We start from the raw sequence: 21,675 nt of genomic DNA, 5'->3' as shown, positions 1-21,675 counted from the left end.
TACAATTATCCAGAACTCTGCCTAGAATATATACTTCCAAAAATATGGAGAAAGTTAAATTTGGGGGCCTAAAATTATCAAATACACAAAGGAAACATGGAGCCCCACTACAGACAAAAGGCTAATTATAAATGCCAAAGTATATCTGCTTTATTGAGAAACTCTATTAAATAAGAGTTGTAAAGGAGCATATTAAGATAAAAATATATACAGCTATATCTAAGAAAGGGCAAAGCCTTTATAGTGAAGAGCCTTTTACAGTATCTGGAAAATAAACTTATAATTCAAATGTTCCAGAATACATTTAATTACTAGTTATGATCAATTTATACGTACCGTGTGCCAACTGCTTGGCCAGGAAAATGAACACTTTTAAATACAAGTGCAAAAGCACCTTCCTAAGAAGAGGAAAACATATATTAGCAATATTTATTGTAATCAATTATCAAGTGTGAAATGCCTAAATCATATTGGCTTTTGCATAACATTTTTTTGTTCATACAACTATTCTTTTGCATTTGTTTATAAAGGAACCTAAGTTTTAAGTAGATATTTACTCCTGAGTTTTGGTGTATTCAAGATCCATTTTTCAAACAAACCCATTCTTGAAATATGCTCACTAGATAATAGTACCAAACCAAACCACTTTAAAAACCTTTGTGCATGCTACAAATATTTCTAAATAGAGATATCTTATCTCCTGTATATTGTTGCATTATTAGGGGTGAAGAGAATTTAAAAAGATCCCCAACTTAATATACAAAACCAACTCTCTGACCCAGTAAATTTTTACCACTGTTAACTTCTATTCTGTTTTGGGTCTCCCTGGTGGCGCAAGGGTTAAGTCTCAGTGCAATCAAGCTCTCGCCAGTCAATGCAACACGAGTTCAATCCCCAGCCAAGGAGATAACCCACATGGCGCAGAACTCTCCTGCCTTGCCCACTGCTCCCCTCAGCAGTGTATTTCAGTACATCTGCCTGTTCTGCTCCCCACTCTGCCTCTGAAGAATCCTCTTACCCACCCTCCCACCCCAGAATCTCTGGCCTATACCCCAGTTCTTGTATGCATAAATAAATCTTAAAAAAAAAATTTCTATTCTGTTTTACCTCAATATTAAAGATAGCAAATATACACAATCACAATACTAACACATACACCATCCCATTCCATCAACCCAACCTTCTCAGGGACAGGGCGTAAGTAAATTAAAAATGAATAAAGGAGAAGCATGAGATAGGAAAGGGAAGGAATCACCACAGAACACAAACTCTGTTGTACAATGTGTAGAATGTACAATGTATAAAAGTAAGAAAAAGCTGGAAAGGTACACTACTCTGCCTTGAGCCCTTTACTATTAAGTAAAGGGAAGGAGCAAGTCTCTATCTTCTCCATCTTCCTGTTTCCTATTGAAGAAATCATAAGATTTGGGCAGAAGTAAGTGGTAAGGGTTAGACCTTAGTAGAGAAAGAAATAAAGGGTTTTTAAATGGGAAAGCTAGAGTTCTGAGCAGGGGAAGGGTGGAAATCACTATGCATTTGGATTTTGTGGATATTTAACGTCTTTGATCTTTAATTTTCACTTTCATTTGGGCTGAGAAATACTGTTTTATAGAGATGCAGGGCCAAAGTAAAGTCCCATTAAGAAAAGATAAGGAGGGCCTCCCCGGTGGTGCAGCGGTTGAGCGCTGGGTTGCGAAGCTGCCCGCGGCCTCTGCGGTGCCGGTTCGATCCCCGGCTGCTCCCCGGCCACCGGAGGAGGGTCCCACATGGCGCGCAGACCTCTCCTGCCGCCCGCTGCTCCCCTCAGCAGTGTATTGCGGTCCTTCTGCCTGCTCTGCTCCCCGCTCTGGCTCTGGTGAATTCTCTCACCCTCCCGCGCTTCTGACTGTACCCAGTGCATGTATAAACAAAACAAACAAACAAACAAATAAATAAATAAAAACATGCCTCTATAAAAAAAAAAAAAAAAAAAGAAAAGATAAGGAGATGATTTATACTGGCTCCAAGATACACAAACATCCCAAAAGAGAGTATGCATTTCACTGAAGTTACCTTGTGCTGTTACTGACTGAGAAGAACACTTAAATGAGCACAAAGAAAGAAAATGATGAATCCCTGACTATGTGTATTATGTATATGTTTGCATGGATGTGTATAGGTTTGTAGTTATGTATGCCTAGATTTTAGACAAACTGATTCTGGACTCTGGACTATTTTTAATTCTTGTGACCCTAAACAACCTTAAAAGAAGTAGAATTTTTTTAAGTGGTGTGGAAAAGGGAGTGGTCAATAGGTTAAAAAATGATCTCTCAAAGTCATTCAAGTTGAATGGTAATATCTAAAGGAAGCAAAAGTCAAAAAAACTTAAATGAACATAGTTCCTGCTTATCAAACTAATTTTAAGAGTTTATCATAATTGGTATTGGCAATAATTATCTGTATGAGTACAGTTTAGTACCTACCAGTTGTTGGATAACTCTCTCCACTAAGGTAGTAAAACTGGTATCTTGACTTTCCCGATTGTCATACATGTATTTAACCAGCTTGGCAATTGTCTCTGTGTCTGTTTCAGATTCAAAGTCATAGCCTTTGCTTTCCTGTAATTAGAAAGGGAGGGGGAAATAACATTTAATAAAATATTGATGATCTCCAAATCTTTTCTACAAAGTTTTTTTCCTCAAAAATTTCATTAACTGATTTCTAATTCTAGTATTTTTGACCAATAGCTCAAAATTAAAGTCACCATCTTATAACAGTGAACCTAAATACATATAAATTATATTTTAAATTAATAAAATATAATGAAATAATATTCAAAAAATGCTAATTCCATAATGAAAATGACTTTCCTTGATAATGATAATGCACTGTTATTAGCTATATGTGGCTATTTAAATTGATTAAAATTATATAAATTTCAAATTTAGTCAGTCATATAGCTCCACAGACACATGTGGACATTGACTATTGAGTTAGACAGGACAGGTGAAGGATTCCAACACCATAGCAAGTTCAACTGGATAGCCCTGAGAATGTATTCATGAAGGTCATTCATCATGACTATATTACTATATAGTACACAGCTCTTTAGGGCACAGAACCTTCATTGAATCTGTACTAATTCTTCTTACATATCCTAGAATCCTTTTTAAAAGTCTCTCACAATGTAAAAGATGCCCTACACCCAATTCCAACCTTACTTGAACTTTTGGGGTCATTTATAATAAAGTCACATAATTATTTCCTTTTCATTTAAGAAATAATATTCTGCGGTCAACAAAGCAAACCACCATTGGAATTACCATCTTAAGGATTACTTGTTATATCTAGAAGGTACTGCATATCCCAACACACAACCTCCCTGCTCTCATCAGAAATATTCTAAAAGATGGTGTTTTTAAAGTTCACATTACTTACCAAAAACTTTTTCAAGTCTTTATAGTTGGTGATAATTCCATTGTGAATAACAATAAATTCTGAAACAGATAAAAAGTATTGATGATGAAAAATATAGGTCTGGTAAACACTGTGAGTAGCAACTACTGCTAGTACACTTTCCTCAAGTCAAAAAGTTTGTCACTTTTTGTGACAAATACTGTACTTCCAGGTGGAATCAAGTATCACCTAGTTTTCATTATGTACCATCCTCAGATAGATAAGCGATATTATTTACGTGGCTGCGTGGAAGCACACAATACCAGGGAGGTGGGTACAGTGGAAAAACACAATAAAGTATGGTCTAGAGACATAAATTTCACTTGTGACTAAACTTCTAAACCAATACCACCATATGAACAGAGCAAATTTCCTAGGTCTAGTTCCTTACTTGCAAAATGAGAGGACTAAACTCTAGAATTATTACCTCACTTCTTTGTTCATTCATTCTTATGCATAAAACATTCCTAAGTTTAAAGAGAAAAGTATTTCAAATAAAAATATATGATTTATACAAAATAAGTTTAGGATATAAAGAAGTTACTAAGAAAAACCAAACAGCTATTCAGATCTATACTTACAATCATTTATCTCAGATCCAGACAATTCTTAGACTATCAGATAAATGAATATCAAAACTGTATTCCATATGCTTTCCAAAATGCATATAATGTGACAATTTTCATCTTTTTTGATTAAATAACTTTGTAAGAATGGCTAACCAAGAGTTCACAGTATTATTATTTGTGGTCACTAACTGTATATAAAGACTGCCAGCGTGCCATGATTATTTAAAGTTCATATAAGTCAGGAGAGAAATTACTACTAAATTCAACCTTATTATTACATTAAATTTCAAAATATTTTTAATATGCTTAAAGAAATATTTGATATTTTGGTCTGACACTAAATGAGCTTGAACTGAATTTGTTACAAATCAAAACATTTTTACTACACTTTTGAGAGAAAAAGATACCACAAAATGATATCATAAAAATAAATCTAGGGCCTTCCTGGTGGCGCAAGGGGTTAAGCACCATACTGCGAGGCAATCCACAGCCTCGACAGCACGAGTTCGATCCCTGGCAGGGAGCAACCCACATGGCGAAGCAGACCTCTCCTGTCTCATTCACTGCTCCCCTCAGCAGTGTATTTTGGTCAGTCTGCCTGTTCTGTTCCCCACTCTGTCTCTGGTGAGTCCTCTCACCCCACCCCCACATCTCTGGCTTGTGCCCCAGCTCTTGTATGCATGAGCAAATAAATCTTTAAATAAATAAATAAATCTTTAAATAAATAAATAAATAAATAATGAATGCATCTAAAAGAAAAATTTTAATGCTAGACCACAAAGAATCATAAATAGTTAATTGCTGACATAAAGCCTTAAAGTCAAATTCTCAAAACATAATCCAGATAGTTTTCAGGAATCATTTATAAAGTCCTTATCAGTATTAAAAGTTAAGAGTGGTTGTTAACATTCCAATCTTACTCAATGATATAAGTATGTGAAGCACAAGAAACCTAAAAAAGCAGTTGCTGAATTAAATTATGAAATCTTGTCTCAAAAGGTATACACATATATAGAAACACAGACATACCACATATGTATTTGTTCATTTTTAAAAGTGAAAGAAGAGACTGAAAACATAATTGATTGTGTACTGATAAACATTAAAGCAGGTGTTAGGTACATGGGACTCTATAAAGTCTCAACTTCTGAATACATTTGAAAATTTCCAAACTAAAATAACAAAAACATAAGAGCCTTCAATTATTCTCCCACTGTCGACCCCTCTACAATCATTTCATTTGTCCATACCATTATTTTTATCAGAGCGCTGGGGATGGCTATTGACAGGATTGGGTTCTCCATGTGTTGCCCAACGGGTATGAGCTATTCCAAGATGTACATCAAATTCTATATCCAAATCCATATCCTGTTGTTCTAAAGACAATAAAATAAAAAATCCCAATATTAAATCATGCTATACATTATACTTAATATAATTACTAGAGTGCTGCCCAACTAGAACAAACAATTATTAAAACTGAAGATCAGGCATATTCAAAATGGTAAAAGAAAGATTTAGAAGTTAATGCAGCTGAAATATTTTAGGGCAAATGGTTTCAAAACAAAAAACAAAAAAAAAGTGCATACAGAGAGATAAAGCAAAGGTGACAAAATATTAAACAGCTGGTAGAGTGAGAGGAAATGCCGCATGTGTGTACACACACGTAGGATTAATGTGCTATTCTTTCAGTTTTGTGGAAGCCTAAAAATTCTCAAACTCAGTAATTATGGCCCAAAAAGAGTTAATATGATTTTTAAATGTTTTTAATCTCTACCTTAGAATAAATCAGTCATTTTAATTGGACATGTAAAAATAAAATCATTTTCTCAATGCTACACAACATTACAACTTCAATGTCTTTAGTCTCCAGTGAATGTAAGTATATTTCACAATATAAAATGAAATTATGACAACTTTCAAAATCAAAGAATAGAGCAACACTATGAAAATATAAAGATATAGGCCGATGGCTCCTATCTTGAAAAGCAGCAGTTTTAATTTCTTTTCCCAACTAGCTATTCTCCTTGCTTTTTCCAGAAAAAAATGAACAAGGCTCCCTGGTGATGCAGGGGTTAAAGTCTCTGCACTATCAAGCAATCACCAGACACTGAGGCACGAGTTCGATCCTGGCCTGGAAACTAACCCACATGGCTCAGACCTTTCCTGTCTCGCCTGCTGCTCCCCTCAGCAGTGTATTTAAGTACATCTGTCTGTTCTGCTCCCCACTCTGTCTCTAGTGGATCCTCTCATCCCCCGCACCTCTGGCCTACATTCCAGTTCTTGTATGCATAAATAAATATTTTTTAAAAAGAAAATGAACAATTCTAGCTATTTACTAGCAATGCCTCACTTTTTTTCTTATCTTTTCTTTTCTTTTTTTTTTTTTTTTGTGGGACCCTTGCAGGCGGGCGGCCGGGGAACAAACCAGCACTGCAGAGGCTGTGGGCAGCCTTGCAGCCCAGCACTCAACTGCTGCGCCACCAGGGGAGGTCCTAATGCCTCACTTTTAACTTCCTATATACAAAATTCATTTGACTAAGTAAGAAACAAGATAACAAAGCTTACCAGAATTAAATCTAAATTAAGAACAAACTGCTCAGAAGTCTGAATAGGAAAGTCTGTGCATTTGAGCACCCAATTTTTGTGGCTTTTACAGAAGTTGATCAGAGGTGATTCTAAAACAAATCTTATCAGGAAACAATGCTGAAATCTTTACATAGACTTCTACTGCTCTAAAAGGTAGTGTGCATCCCTAGGTACCCATATGGATCATCCTAAACCCAGTCACAGGGATTTATAAAAAGATCCTTAAATCTATCCTTAAATCTACTCTACAACCAGAAAATCATCTTCTCACAACATAAAGTCTCAAAACCTCCTTGTGGCATACAAGACCCCTACCTTTCCATCCTCATCTCCCACCCCTCCAATTATCCCTCAGTGCCTTCAACACACCTTTTACAAATAACAGCAGCCAATAGTAACAGAGAATTTACTTAGTGCAAGGTACTAATGACTTCTCATCATTGTAGCCCTGTCACTGTGGCACCAGCTACCACTGTCTGTCCCTGAACTACTTCAACAGGCCTTTGAACAACCTACTCTTTGTACACCAACCAAAGTAATCCTTTCAAAATAGAAGTTAGGCCATGTCACTCCAATGCAAAATTTTTCAGTAGCTCCCCATGAATTTTACACATAGTAAAATCTACATGACCTTGCCCTCAGTCACCTCTCTAGCCTTATCTCCTTCCACTCTCCCCATCACTTACAATGCTCTAGCGGCCACTAACTTTCAGCTACACACAGACCTAGCCTCCACACTAGGTGTTCCCACTGTTTAGCATTCCCTCCTTCTCAAATGTCACATCTACAATACATTTTCTTCATACCACTCATCACCTATCTAACATATTTGTTTGTTGTATGATTATCTCACTAGCCAAAAAGCTCCCTCAGGGCAGGGAGTTTGCCTATCTTTTTCTCTGTTGTATGCATAGGGCCTAGAACAAGGGCTAGAATTTAATGGTACTCAATAAATACTCATTTTGTTATGGATCCTCCCTATACTCTGTGAGGTAATATTGTCCCCACTTCACAGAATAAGAAATTGAACCTCGAATAGATCACAAAACCTGCCCTAGGTCACAGTGGCTAGGACACAAAAAAAGGATTCTTTCTCTTCTCAACTGTGTACTGAATAATTAAGGCAAGTTGATAAATGACCTCCAGAAAAGTAAAGACTATTATCACTAGCTAATAGGTTAATGCAAATAATAAAAACATTTGACTAGTTTTTTTAGGTTAACTATAATTAAAGCAAGTATTTTATCCCCACGTTAGCAACCAGCATTGGAGAAAGTAATGCGATTCTGTAAATGGAATCCATTTCAAATTCATAATTGCCATATCTATTTCACTGTTGCCAAAGAAACATTATCTAATGTTTAGTAAGAAAAATCCACTGCCATAACAATAAGCACATTCCTTACAACAAATATTTCATGTTTTACAAATTAGTTATGACTTCTAATCCTTGACTGTTTTATTCAACATTATCCCTATTCTAATCTTTTGTTGAATCTTAAATCTAGATAATCCCCACACTCAGTTTTTTCTAATCTCCTCTCACAAGCTGCCAAGCAACATTGAAGAAAGTCACAAAAATCTGTAAAATCAATCCATTTCAAGTTCATGGTAATTACCATACTTATTTCACTATGCCATTTAAGGAATATTGCTTATTCATTAAGCTGAGGGGTCCATCAAATCAACAACAGATCATGAGATCTTTGCTACTCTCTTTCAGTCATAATCCTACGTATAGTACCTCTATTACCACGTTACTCAGTATGTTCCCCTTCACCTGGTAATTCTGTTTAGTTTTTCTTTACCTTTACTCCTATAAAGGTTAACTTTCCCCTACCTGTGCCTTGACCTTCTGAATGTTAATCCAGCAATAATTTCCTTATTTGCATCTTCTATCTTTCCCATACCTTCACCTCAAGACTTCTTTCCAGATGTCACCCTTTTTTTAAAATAGCTCAAACATAGTAAAACATTTACATGCCTATATCCAGAGATAACAAATATTAACAGTCACTTGGGATTCATCTTTTTGAGATATAAAATGATTTAAAAAGCTTAGTTTTTATCACTCACTAGAAAAGCAGTCTTTTGCTCCCAAATTTCAGTCCTTTACAGTCAATAATACTATCTCATAACAGTATCTACTCCTCTGTTTTTCCATTTCCTCATGCAAAACAAGGATGATGTTACCTACTGCATTGGCCATAACGAAGAATAAATGAGGTAATACATGTAAAGCTCCAAAATTGCTTGGAACACAGAAAAGCAATCAATAAATGATAGCCGTTATTATCAAAGTCAGAAACTACCAATAACTTATTAATTCACCAATCCAATGACCTTTGCAAGATACCTTCCTCCCTTTTTATCTTAACAGGTGAAGCATACTGAAATATGCTAGGGATAATAAAATAAGCATCACAAGTATACAAATACCCACATCCAGAGTTAACAAATGTTAACATCTAACCATTTGTGCTTTAGATCTTCAAAATCTAAAATGCAAAAAAAGGCAGTTGATGCCTCCTTCATTTCCTTCTCTGTCCTAGCCCCAAGAGGATTCTCAAGTTGCCACAGACAGAAATTTCCCATATGCAACCCTAAATTTCTATTATGATAACAAATGGTAGTATTTTTTTGTGTGCTTTTTAAATAGGCCTATACTTTATACAACCTTTTGCAAGCTGCTGTTATCACTCTATTTGGTTCCCAGAAATTATTACTATGCCCACATTCAGAACCAGGTCCAGTATACTGTTTTCAAGCACTATAAATGGTCATTTACTATCATTACAACTCATTTTCCCATTTCCTTACTAACAGAAATTTAGGTTATTTCTTGCAATGAATCTTGCTGCAGTGTCTCCTTTTTCACAGTATTTCTTATATGCCCAAAGAGTGGAAGTACTTGATTACAGGGCATTTAGAAACTTTCATTTTGCTTTTCAAACTGATTTATCAGTAACAAATCCACTGGCAATGCTCCAAGTTCCTATTTCTCCACTACTTTCTGACTCTCCAGCAGGAGGAGGTATGTTTCATATACTGACATTCAGATGATAATTCTGGTCACAATCTATCTTTCTAGACTTCCATATTTACCAATCAATAATACAGATAAAAAGGCCACCTACTACTTCATCAATACACTTTGCTAGCCTATTCTTGTCTTTACCCAAACTATTCTGTTTGGAAGGTGCTCCTTTCTCACGTTCACCGCCCAAATGTTAACCAGCAGTCATTCCTTATATATGAGAGTCCCAAACTTGTGGGAATTCTCTGTCCCCTTAGAACAAATTCTTTTTTTACTTCTATAGAACCTACTATAATCAGCCTGATATAGAGGATGAATATACACATTAGACAAAATATTTATATAATAGTTTCTGAAGTATAGTTATTTGGGCGGTCTGCTTTACCCTGCACTAATCTCACCCACAGGACACACAAAGTATTGATTTAATTTGTAGTACTACAAGCTTTGTAAACTATATGTTGGGTTTATATGGGGGAAAAAAATCACTAAATCCATTATCTTCTTCTATCTATATTCCTGCTGCAATTATTATGATGGCTTAATTTGAGCAGGTACATAAAAAATCCTGTTTCCTGGTATTTGTGGAAGGTTTTAAAACTGTTTTTTCAATATATTTAAGGTTTTTGTTTTGTTTTCAAGTATCCTATGAAAAAGTAAAATGCATAAGTATAAAATTATAGATACTCAGAAGTATTTAATATATATGGAGCATGAATGCCCAGGCAATTACTTTATGCCAGTGAAGAAAATCATGAGAGAAAAACATGATACTTACCTGATTAAATTAGAACTACCAAATGGTACGACACTGAGACTGATTACACATCCAAGCTAGCCATTTAGTCCAAAGTGAAGAAACTACCAAATGAAGACACACGAACAAGGGAACTACTAAAAATATCTTTTGTCTTATAAAAGTCCTTCTTTTCAAGAATTGTGGCTACTTCATTTTAGAATATTGAGTTTGAACCCTACATCAGAAAACAATGTACCTAACTAGTTTTCTTCCCTAGTTAATGTAATCACTTTGGGTTGTTTTTAGTTCTAGAACTTTTTTTTTTTTTTCATTAATTTGTCTATTTAACATTGGCTTACATGACTGTATATGATATAGAGGAATAGGTTCATACCTCCTCAGATATAAATATGATCATTCTGAAGCTCAGGCACACTTTAAAACCAGTACAAACAGTAACAAAACTATTTTTTTTCTCCTTTCAACTTCAAGAACCATTATTCTCAAAACAGACCTAAAAAGGAATGAAAGGCAATTTGATAGGAAAGGAAAGAAAGGTGAGGGAAAACAAAAATAAAATTACTGTGAACTTCTTCATCCAGAGCCTTAACTTTCCCTTTCTTCTTAATGAGCTGGATTTTGCAGGCATTGGCTTCCCAATCTTTGTCATTGCCGCCATCAAATCCCACACCTAAATCATCAAGGAGTAGAAAAGCAAGATTTAGAAAGTATTACTAAAATTAGCATTGTGAGGCACAAATTTTAATTAAAAATACATTTTCATCTAAGTGATTAATTCATCAATCAACATATACTGAAAACCTGTTATGTGTCAAGTATCATGATAGCTGCCAGTTAATGAAAATAACTTAGTTCCTAGGCTCAAATTTCTAATAGTCTTCTGAGAAAATAGACAAGAAAAAGTAATTACAGTACAGTGTAGTTTTAGATTACAATAAAAAGAGCCAGGTTACAAGCAGAACACAAGGGAGAAATACAGATGATGGTCATCCATCTCAGAAGGGAGAAATGTGTCAAGGAACACATCTCTATAGATTCTACTTAAGCTACTATGACATTTGAAAAATTTACCCTGAAAGTACTGAAAAAGCAGTGAACAGTTTGAAGTAAAGAAATAACATTGCAGGGGACTCCCTGGTGGTGCAACGGTGGGTTAAAGTCTCAGCACCATCAAGCTATCACCAGCCATTGTGGCATGAGCTCCATCCCTGGCCAGGGAGCTAACCCACATGGCACAGCAGACCTCTCCTGTCTCACCTGCTGCTCCCCTGAGCAGTGTATTTCAGTATATCTGCCTGTTTTGCTCCCCACTTTGTCTCTGGTGAATCCTCTCACCCCCCGTATCGCTGACCTACACCCCAGTTCTTGCATGCATAAAAAAATAAATTTTGAAAATAAATAACACTGCAAAATACTTAGAAAACTCTCTTTGGAAACAGTGTAGAAACAGACTGAAAGGGGAGAAACAGAAAAAGAAATAAACTTTTAGACATTATAGCTATAGCAAAGCAAAAATGAGAAGAGCCTCAATTAAACAGCGACAAGCAATGAAGATAGAGATAAGTGATACTGAGATTAGAGCTAAATGGATATAAGATAAGAAAGCAAAAGTTTGGGATACTACCTAGGCTCAAAGGAATTGTTGAATGACTGTTATTAAAAGGAAGTCAGAAGACTAAAAAATATGGTGAGAACCTGAGTAGATTCGTTCAATTCTGAGCATGCAAAGTTTATAATACTGTGGTTAATCCAGGGACATATATCTAGGAGGCAGCTAGAAATACAGGTTTGTGCCTTGGGAAATACATCTGGATTTTAAGTCACCAATATATGGGAAGTTGATGGAAGATACAAACCAAAAAAAAGTGGACCTAGGAAAGAATTTTGAAGAACATTAATATTTAAGCAACTGTAGGAAAAAAAGGAGCACACACACACATACACACACCCCTCCCACCATGTGTTGTCAGAGAAGCTAAGGAAGGAATTTTAAGAACACAGGAGTTGAGAAATGAGCTGTAATTGAGGGAAGTCACTGAAGATAAAGGTACATTATATTTAGCAAAATTAAGTATATAGAAAAGAATTAACAAGTCTAACACTACTAAAAGAATTAGCAAGTCTAACACTACTATCCCTAGAAAGGCCTGTTTGTAATGTTGGCCACTGGCTGGAGTCTGAGAACTTGGGATTTCAGGAAGGTTATCATCACCCTAACTGATTAAAAATGGCTCATTGCGCCTAAGCTGTTTGTTCAAACAATGCTGAACATCTGTTTCCCTTCTAGAAATGTCAAATTTTGGAAGATATTAGGCAGAGAATGTCTATGTGATTAGCCCCCAATAAAAAGCTTGGGCACTGAGTGACTAGTCAACTTTCCTGGTATATGACATTTCACATCCATTGTCAGAACTCATTGGGAGAACTAAGTGCATCCTGTGTGACTCTTCCGGGAGAAGGCTCTTAGAAGCTTATGCCTGGTTTCCTCCAGATTTCACCCCATATATCTTTTCCCTTTATTAATTTTGCCTTATATTCTTTTGATCTCATAAATCATAGCTTTGAGTACATATATGGTGAGTCCTCCTAGAGAACTACCATATCTGGGGATGGCCCCACAATACAATTAAAAGAAGGAGCTAGTGTAGAACATAAAGTTTTTTTTACTTGCTTTGTCATTTATTTAAGATAGAAGAATCTTAGGTAAGTTCATCTGCCAACAGCACGGAAACCATGGACAAAAGGAAAGTTATGGGGGAGGGGGAGAGAGAATTTATAGTGTAAGGCTTTCAAAAACTTTGTTCTACTAATAGATATTTGTCTTTATAGTAACGTTCTTTACAAATGAGACACATAAGTAGCAATACTGCATGAACAGTAATACTGAAATTATATGAACAAACCCTTATACAACATAAAAGATAAGAATTCTTTAGATTTTAGATTTACCTGATACAGCAAAACAGACTTTTTGAAAACAAAACTAGAGTATAGTCATCTAGAATAAACAAAAAACCTCTCTATTTAGATTCAAGAATCATGCACAGTTTAAAGTAAATACCAGCAGAATCATATCCTCTGTACTCCAGTCTCTGAAGGCCTTTGATTAGGGTCTCCAAAATTTCTCGTCTTGTACGAGGGACATGGTAGTTTAAGTAAGCAAATATACCTGCAAAGAAACAAATATTTAATGAAAGTTCTGACGAAAGAATCAAAATTGATATAATTATGACAGATTCCTCTTTGCATACTTATGTCTATGATGTGCCAAAATGTGAAACTAGGTCCACCTTTAAAAAATAAAGGTGCCCCTGGTGGCACAAGGGGTTAAGACACAGCCTACAAAGCTAGCCACAGCCATGAAGTACGAGTTCGATCCCCAGCCAGGGAGGGGATCCATATGGGGCAGCAGACCTCTCCTGACTCGCCCGCTGCTCCCCTCAGCAGTGTATTTCAGTCAATCTGCCTGTTCTGCTCCCCACTCTCTGGTGAATCTTCGCAACCCCCTCACTCAGGTCTGCACCCTAGTTCTTATATGCATAAATAAACAAATCTTTTAAAAATATATATGAAATATATAAGAATTTCTATTTATTTATTTATTTATTTTACGGTTTTTGGTTTTGTTTTTTTTTATTTGTTTTATTTATTTATTTATTTATTTATACAAGCACTGGGTACAGTCAGAAGCACGGGAGGGTGAGAGAATTCACCAGAGCCAGAGGGGAGAGCAGAGCAGGCAGAAGGACCGAAGTACACTGCTGAGGGGAGCAGTGGGCGGCAGGAGAGGTCTGCGCGCCATGTGGGACCCTCCTCTGGTGGCCGGGGAGCAGCCAGGGATGGAACCGGCGCTGCAGAGGCAGTGGGCAGCTTCGCAACCCAGCGCTCAACCGCTGCACCACCGGGGAGGCCCTTTTCAATTTATTTTTTAAGTGTTCGATATCTTTTCCCTAATAGCAAAACATTGGTTCTAGTGTCTTCTACTTTGTTGTAACAGATGTTGCCACTGGAATGAAGCTCGATAACATGTCTCTCTTGCACATTTAAATTCTGAAACTCAAAGTACTATTTAAACCCTAACATCTCTAATTATACACTCTCTCACAGTCCATCTATATTGTCATTTTTCCTGAGAAAAAGCAAGTACTTCCTGCTTACAAACCTTCAACCATTTCATCTTTCCTATTTCCCTCTGACAATCACATCAGACCACAACTTTTCACCATCTTGTCAAGTCAGTCCCTCTAGGTCTTTGTGGTCTGGTGTCCCTGAATACCTCGACAACAAAGTACAAGAGCCATACAGAACCCATCCATTCATCCATTTCAAGTTCACTTTTGTATGGACCCATCCAACTGCTAACCAATCCTAATTCATTGTTTGCCTAACTTTAAAACATCCCCCAGATTTTATTCCAAAGTCTAAAATCCAGATTGCTTTCAAATCCCCATTTCTCTCTTCCCAGCTTCTCAATTTTGGTACATTCTCACTTTACAGAATTGAAGCCTTCACCTTCATCTTCCATCTTCATCTTCATCCTGTATACCCATCCTTCCTTTCAAGCTCAAAATAAACATTTCCACATACAACTTCCTAAAGCCAGTCTTCTTTTTTTTTTTTTAATTTAAGATTTATTTATTTATTTATACAAGCACTGGGTACAGTCAGAAGCACGGGAAGGTGAGAGAATTCACCAGAGCCAGAGCGGGAAACAGAACAGGCAGACTGACGAAGTACACTGCTGAGGGGAGCAGCTGAAGCGGCAGGAGAGGTCTGCGTGGGACCCTCACCTATGGCCGGGGATCAAACCAGTGCTGCAGAGGCTGTGGGCAGCTCCGCAACACAGCTCTCAACTGCTGTGCCACCAGGGGAGGCCCTAAAGCCAGTCTTCTTATCTGTAACTCTTAATATGTGATTCCATAACTATGTAACCTACAACCTCTTGTTAATATCAAAATACTCTGAGGATCTGACATAAGAGTGGACTGAATTCTTATTATCCAATGATGAAAAACAACCTTTATTCAATTTCTAAAAAATGCTTAGGGTATGAATCAGTGAATAGATACCTAGTGAGAAGTTCACAGCTTACAGATCCAGAACCCAACTTTTCAACTCTCTCAGGGGACCTTTGCTCCCTAATGCTCCCTTCCCTACTCTGTTGGTATACCTGCTCCTCCTAAACACAAACTCAGGTCCTTCTGCCTTCGTATATGCTTTGCATTGATTTCATTATAGACAAAACCAGTTAACTTCTCTCTGCAGTACTAAACATGAATGACCTTTCCTTCTGCAAACTCTGTCTAAGGCAATACACCTCTTTGGAAATCTTCTGCCTATATATATCCACTGTTCTTTGGTCTCTTTTCCTGGAAGCTCTATTTCAATTTTTTGAACCCACTGGCAGTAGGTCAATTTACCTCCTTCTTCATTCACTGTTGGGGAATATATTCTCTACAGCTAGCACCATTCCTAAATTTAAGAATTAATCCTGCCCCATTACCTGGAACATTTCTGGCCTAATCATAACCAGTCTCTGACTTTCTATTCACTCCACTTATAATCTATACCATAGCAATAACAAGGACTGTGTATTATAATCTACACATGTTGCATGTTTATTGTTCCTTCCAATAAGACAGCAATTCTTGAAGACAAGTCCCTTGTTTCAGTCTTCTCTCCAAAAGGCAAGAGTAGCCAGTATAGGGCCTCCCCGGTGGCACAGCGGTTGAGTGCTGGGTTGCGAAGCTGCCCGCGGCCTCTGCAGCGCCAGTTCGATCCCTGGCTGCTCCCCGGCCACCTGAGGAGGGTCCCACATGGCGCGCAGACCTCTCCTGCCGCCCACTGCTCCCCTCAGTAGTGTATTTCGGTCCTTCTGCCTGCTCTGCTCCCTGCTTGGGCTCTGGTGAATTCTCTCACCCTCCCGTGCTTCTGACTGTATCCAGTGCATGTATAAACAAACAAACAAATAAATAATACATGCCTCTTTAAAAAAAAAAAAAATGGCCATCCTACCAAAAGCAATTTACAGATTCAATGCTATTCCAAAAAAATTTCAATGACATTCTTCAAAGAAACAGAATAAAAATCGATGAAATTCATATGGAGCCACCAAAACCCTGAACAGCCAAAGCTCTCTTTAAAAAAAAAGAGAAGGAAATGGAGGTATCACACTCCCAGATTTTACACTATACTACAAAGGCATAACAATCAAAACTGCATGGTATTGGAAAAAGAACAGACACATGGACCCATGGAACCAAACAAAAAATCCAGAAATAAACGCACAGATTTACGGTCAACTGATCTTTGACAAAGGAGCAAAGAATACGCAATGGAGCAAAGAAAGTTTATTTAATGGTGCTGGGAAATCTGGGTCGCCTCATGCAAAAGAATGAAGCTTGACTACTACCTAACACCATGCACAAAAACCAACTCAAAATGGATTAAAGAACTAGACATAAGACCTGAAACCATAAAATATATAGAAGGAAATATAGGCGAAACACTACATGACATACACCTCAGTAATATCTTTAAAGACACATCACCCAAAGCAGTGATAGTGAAGGCAAAGACAAACAGCTGGGACTACATCAAATTAAGAGCTTCTGTACAGCAAAAGAGACAGTAACCAAAACAAAGAGACACCTTACAGATTGGGAGAAAATTTTTGCACACAACACTAATGATAAAGGACTGATCACAAAAATCTACAAAGAGTTGATGAAACTCAACAAAAACAAAGTAAATAATCCAGTCAAAAAATGGGCCGGAGAGCTAAAAAGAAACTTCTCCAAAGAGGAAATGCAAATGACCAACAGGCATATGAAAAAATGTTCCACGTCACCTGTAATCAGGGAAATGAAAATCAAAACTACAATGAGATACCATCTTACACCAATGAGAATGGCACATATCAAAAAACTAGCAACAACAAATGTTGGCGAGAATGTGGAGAAAAAGGAATTCTACTGCACTGCTGGTGGGAGTGTAAAATGGTCCAGCCGCTATGGAAAGCTGTGTGGAGATTCCTCAACCTGCTAAAGATGGAGCTTCCATATGATCCAGCAATTCCACTTGTAAGTATCTACCCAAAGGACACAAAATCATTAATTCAAAAGGGCACCTGCACCCCTTTGTTTATAACAGCACTATTTACAATAGCTAAGCTATGGAAACAACCCAAATGCCCAAAAATAGATGACTGGATCAAAAAGGTGTGGTACATATACACAATGGAATATTACTCAGAAATCAAAAAGATAAACTCATGCCATTTGCAGCAACATGGATAGAGCTGGAAGGGATCATGCTCAGCGAAATAAGCCAGAAAGAAAAAGAAAAACACCAGATGGTCTCACTCATAGCAGGAATTTAGAAAACCTAAATAAGGGACCAGGAAAAAGTCTAATTATAATAAAGTAAAAATCAAAATCAACAAGCAACTATAAACCAGAGACACAGTTGGGGTTGGGGAGGGAGGGAGTAGTATCAAAACAAGGGCAGGGTGGGAATTGTATGGGGACTATAACCACGATGAAAACACATTGTGCAAAAATGAAAAATGATGTAAAAAATATATAAATTTTTTAAAAATTTAAAAAAAGAAATAAGTTAACAGGTGTATTTGGAGAATTTCTTACAACCTGGATTCTTGCTAATTGTTAATCTCCAAGAATAGAAGTTCCCAAACTTTGTTATAAAACTCTTTCCAACCTTCTACAGCCCTCTACCAGCACCTATTTCTCCCTCTGCAGGAAACACAGCCAAGAAAATGTTTATTAAGCAATTACTCATTTTCTCTCACATCTACTTTATATCCATATTTCTAAGGATATGTTAACAGTATAAGTTTTATCCTAGCAACCAGTTGCAGCATCCCTCAATTACCCCCAAAGCCATTAGAAGTATAATTTTAAAAAACGTTTTTAAGGATTCACTTCAGAATAGTTTTAAATTACAAGCTCCCTTACTGTTTTTTAGATTTAGATTATAAGCTCCCTTCCAACTTCTAAAAAATTCCATATATATGCATCCTGGATCAGAAGGGTATAAACTCTACATTTATTTTTAAAAAATAGCAAAATCTGTTAAAATTTGTAGGTAGCTTAAGTGACTTGATATTCTCACCAAAAGCAAAGGTAATACAAATAAAGACAAAGTACATTCCAAAGAACCAAGAATTGGAAGAAGATAAAATAAATTTAGAAAACAGACATATTATTCTTCTCTGGGAGATGCACAGCACTGATCAGCACCTAAGAGTTCCAAAAAGTACTCCAAGAAAAAAGTCAGTTCAACATTGTTTAATCCATTGCCTTCAAATTTACTTAACCATGGAATCTTTTATTTTAGTTAGCATTTATTAGCAGACTAATACAACCTGATAAACATAACAGTTTCACCAGTATGTATGAATGAAAAAAGCTTATCATAGAATTGTCAGCCCTCATTCTTCTGCTTCAGTATTTTACAAAATTGAAACAAAATAATCTCTTAGAAAAACTTGGACAGCAGGTAATCAGAAAGGAAATCTCTAAATTTCCCCACCTAATCTAATTTCCACTCAATTTCTCTAACTAGAAATCTTATTTCAATAAATAAGATGTGGGAGGAAAATAAAGATAAACTCTTATCTTTTTAATCAATAACCTTTCAAATTTAAATTTAGAACCCTATTACTGGAATCATCCAAACCGCTAGTTTGGGTCAAAGGCAAGACCTCAGAAATGCCTGAAATACTAGTTCTTTGTTTATTCTCTATAACATGTCTATTTCCTCCACAGTAAAACTCCGGATTGGGGATGTTGTCTATGTGAAAACTGCCAACATTAGTCTCCACCCTAAAAGCCTCACCCTTACGTGAACCTTTGTAAACTGGATCTCATTTTTTCTTTAAAAGTACTCTGACACCCTTTTTTCCTGGAAGATGAAGAAATCACCTGCAGCCAGGAAGTCAAGTACCTGAATAGGCACACACCTCATTATTCAGGAACAGTTAATTACCAAAGGAAACACACTAGATATTAATCAGTTTGCAAATCCACTGCTTCACAGTTCCCAACTAAATTGTGTCTTGCAAAGCTACTTTCCTAAGTTAGACAAAGCAAAAGTATAATTGATTCTAAGGTCAGCTCCATTCTAATAACTTCAGCAAGCTATTCATAGGAGTTTCTGTTTCTGTGCTTTTTAATCTAAATTTAAACCTGCTCATTTTCTGAAGCTTGAAATTAGCATAAAATTAAATAAATGAAAAATATCCACTAATGAGTACAAGCCACCTCCTGCTCAATACTGGCAAAAGGGCCCAGGAAAAAGTTTCTCAGATAGGTTCAATTCTGTTACAAATACACTTCCCTAGAAAAGGTTTTACTTTACTTCCATGGATAAAGTCAATTGTAAATTTCAACAAGAAGGGAAAAATACAATCTTTTTATTGACCATGATCAAGTTAATACCAACTTTAGAGCATATCTAACAAAACTTTCCACGAACATTTTAGGTAATATTAAAATGACTAAGTCTTGAAACATGCAATAAAGGTCCTAATTCTTAACTGTTCTCAGTGAAACTTTCATGAAATGCAGAGCAATATTTTTCATAGCTAAATATTTTAAATGAGTGCACATGCAAGTGATAAAAGTTCACTGTCTAGACTATGGTCCTGTCACTACCAGGCCTCTTCCACCATAGGGTCAGATCTAAACCCATTTACCAGGTTACTGATTAGTAATAGTTTCTGATGAGACCGGGGGCAGCAGGAAGTTAAAAGCCTAAGTAATGTCATTGCTGTAGCTCTATTACCTACAGTTCTGTATTCTACTGGGCCTGCTCAGAAGAAAGCAACTAAAAATAAATGGTTTTAAAAGGGTAAGTCCTAGTAGGGAGCAATGTAAGTTCAAGGGACCTCACCTGATGTTCCACAGGTTGCTTCACTCACCTACTAGACTCTTTTAAAGGCGCCCCCCTCCACACCCCAGCTCCCCCAGCCCTGTCTTCTCCAATACAGACATTTCTCTTCCCTTTAGGTTACCTTCTTCGCGCAAAGCCTCCTCCCCACATGGGTTCCCCGCGGTCTCTCTAGGTCCCGCCCTCCTCTCAGGTGCCTTCCTAGGTCTACAGCCCCCTCTGGCTCGTAGAGGCCGACCCCGGCTCCAGCACCCGCCGCGGGAGCCCCCCCACCCATCACCCAGATTTCGCAAGCTCCGGGCTCCTGCGGCGCCTCCGGCCTCCGCGGCGCCGGCACCTCATCCCAGCACCGCACCGCAACACGCCCCCCGCCCCCGGCCCCCTCACCGCACATGATGCAGGAGGCACGGTCCGCAGGGCAAGCGGCGAGGGGTCGACGAGGCTGGAAGCGCGCACACTAGCCTGTGGAGCAATACGCGGGTCTGGGGGCCAGGGACGCGCCGACACGACTCCCTCGGGGATGCGACCGCCGAGGCAACGACAGCCTCCTCGGCCTCCCGGGCTAGCCAGCAACTGCCGCTGAGCCCCGCCCCTCGGCGCACGCCGCGCCGCCGCCGCCGCCGTCCGCAGGCTCCATTGGGCGGCGGCTGCGCCGCTCACGCGCTAATCCCGCCTCCCCTCGCCGCCCCGCCCCGCCGCGCCCCCCAGCCCACGCAGGCACTGGCCTGCTGGCGGCGGAGACGTGGCATCGGCCCGCGGCCGCATCCGCCTGGGGTTCCTGGAGCCGCCCGGGCTCTGGGCGAGCAGCGAGAGGGAATGCGCTGGAGGGCAGAAGGAAACTCGGTGACTCTCGGCGAGAGACTGACGTAAAGATAAGAGAATGGGATCGTTAGGAAGCGAATAGAATAGCGTGGAGGCGCCCGCCGGGTGCAATGCAAGGCCCAGGCTCAGGCTCAGGCAGCTCACGATGCTGGGGCTGAGGAGGAAGAAAGCGGAAAGCCTGGCAAGGGAATCCCGAAAGACAGGCAGGGTAAAAAGGAACATGTGCTGACGAAATATTGCTAGGAATTGAGTGAGGTGAGGGGAAAGAAGTAACAAAATTTTGGACTGAAAGCATTCTTTCAGCCTTTCTGCTGAAAGGCGATTCAAATTCCCAGCTCGAGCTCCACGTAACATGCTCGGCCTCCAAAAGCCCTCTGCATCCCATCTGCACCCGTTTGCCTTCCTGACCCGTTTTTTGCGAGGGGGGAAAGAGGAGGATGTAATGCTCACCTACCCAATACTTAGGCTTTAGCCCAATTCTTAGGCTTTAGAAACTTCGCTGGCCCAGACCTCGGATGGCCCACCCAAGAGGATTGTAGGAATTGTCTAGA

The 21,675-nt window shown here is 38.3% G+C and overlaps 1 protein-coding gene across 1 annotated transcript in view; it reads right to left on the bottom strand.

The window, feature by feature from the left end:
- The window catches only part of GFPT1 (glutamine--fructose-6-phosphate transaminase 1), a gene marked incomplete at both ends in the record, with an annotated part of 45,121 nt that extends 24,163 nt beyond the window's left edge, over window positions 1-20,958 (bottom strand). Inside the window, 8 exon segments of the mRNA XM_084234845.1 lie at window positions 337-398; window positions 2,463-2,597; window positions 3,418-3,476; window positions 5,255-5,380; window positions 10,953-11,060; window positions 13,452-13,559; window positions 20,690-20,760; window positions 20,762-20,958. Coding sequence (XP_084090971.1) covers window positions 337-398; window positions 2,463-2,597; window positions 3,418-3,476; window positions 5,255-5,380; window positions 10,953-11,060; window positions 13,452-13,559; window positions 20,690-20,760; window positions 20,762-20,958 — 866 coding nt within the window.
- Between the last annotated feature and the right edge of the window lie 717 nt (window positions 20,959-21,675).

This window comes from Talpa europaea (genome assembly GCF_964194135.1).
Source record: "Talpa europaea genome assembly, chromosome: 6".
In the NCBI taxonomy this organism is placed as follows: Eukaryota; Metazoa; Chordata; class Mammalia; order Eulipotyphla; family Talpidae; genus Talpa; species Talpa europaea.
Note: the sequence above shows the minus strand (reverse complement) of the source record. Positions and strands in the feature narration are given on the sequence as shown.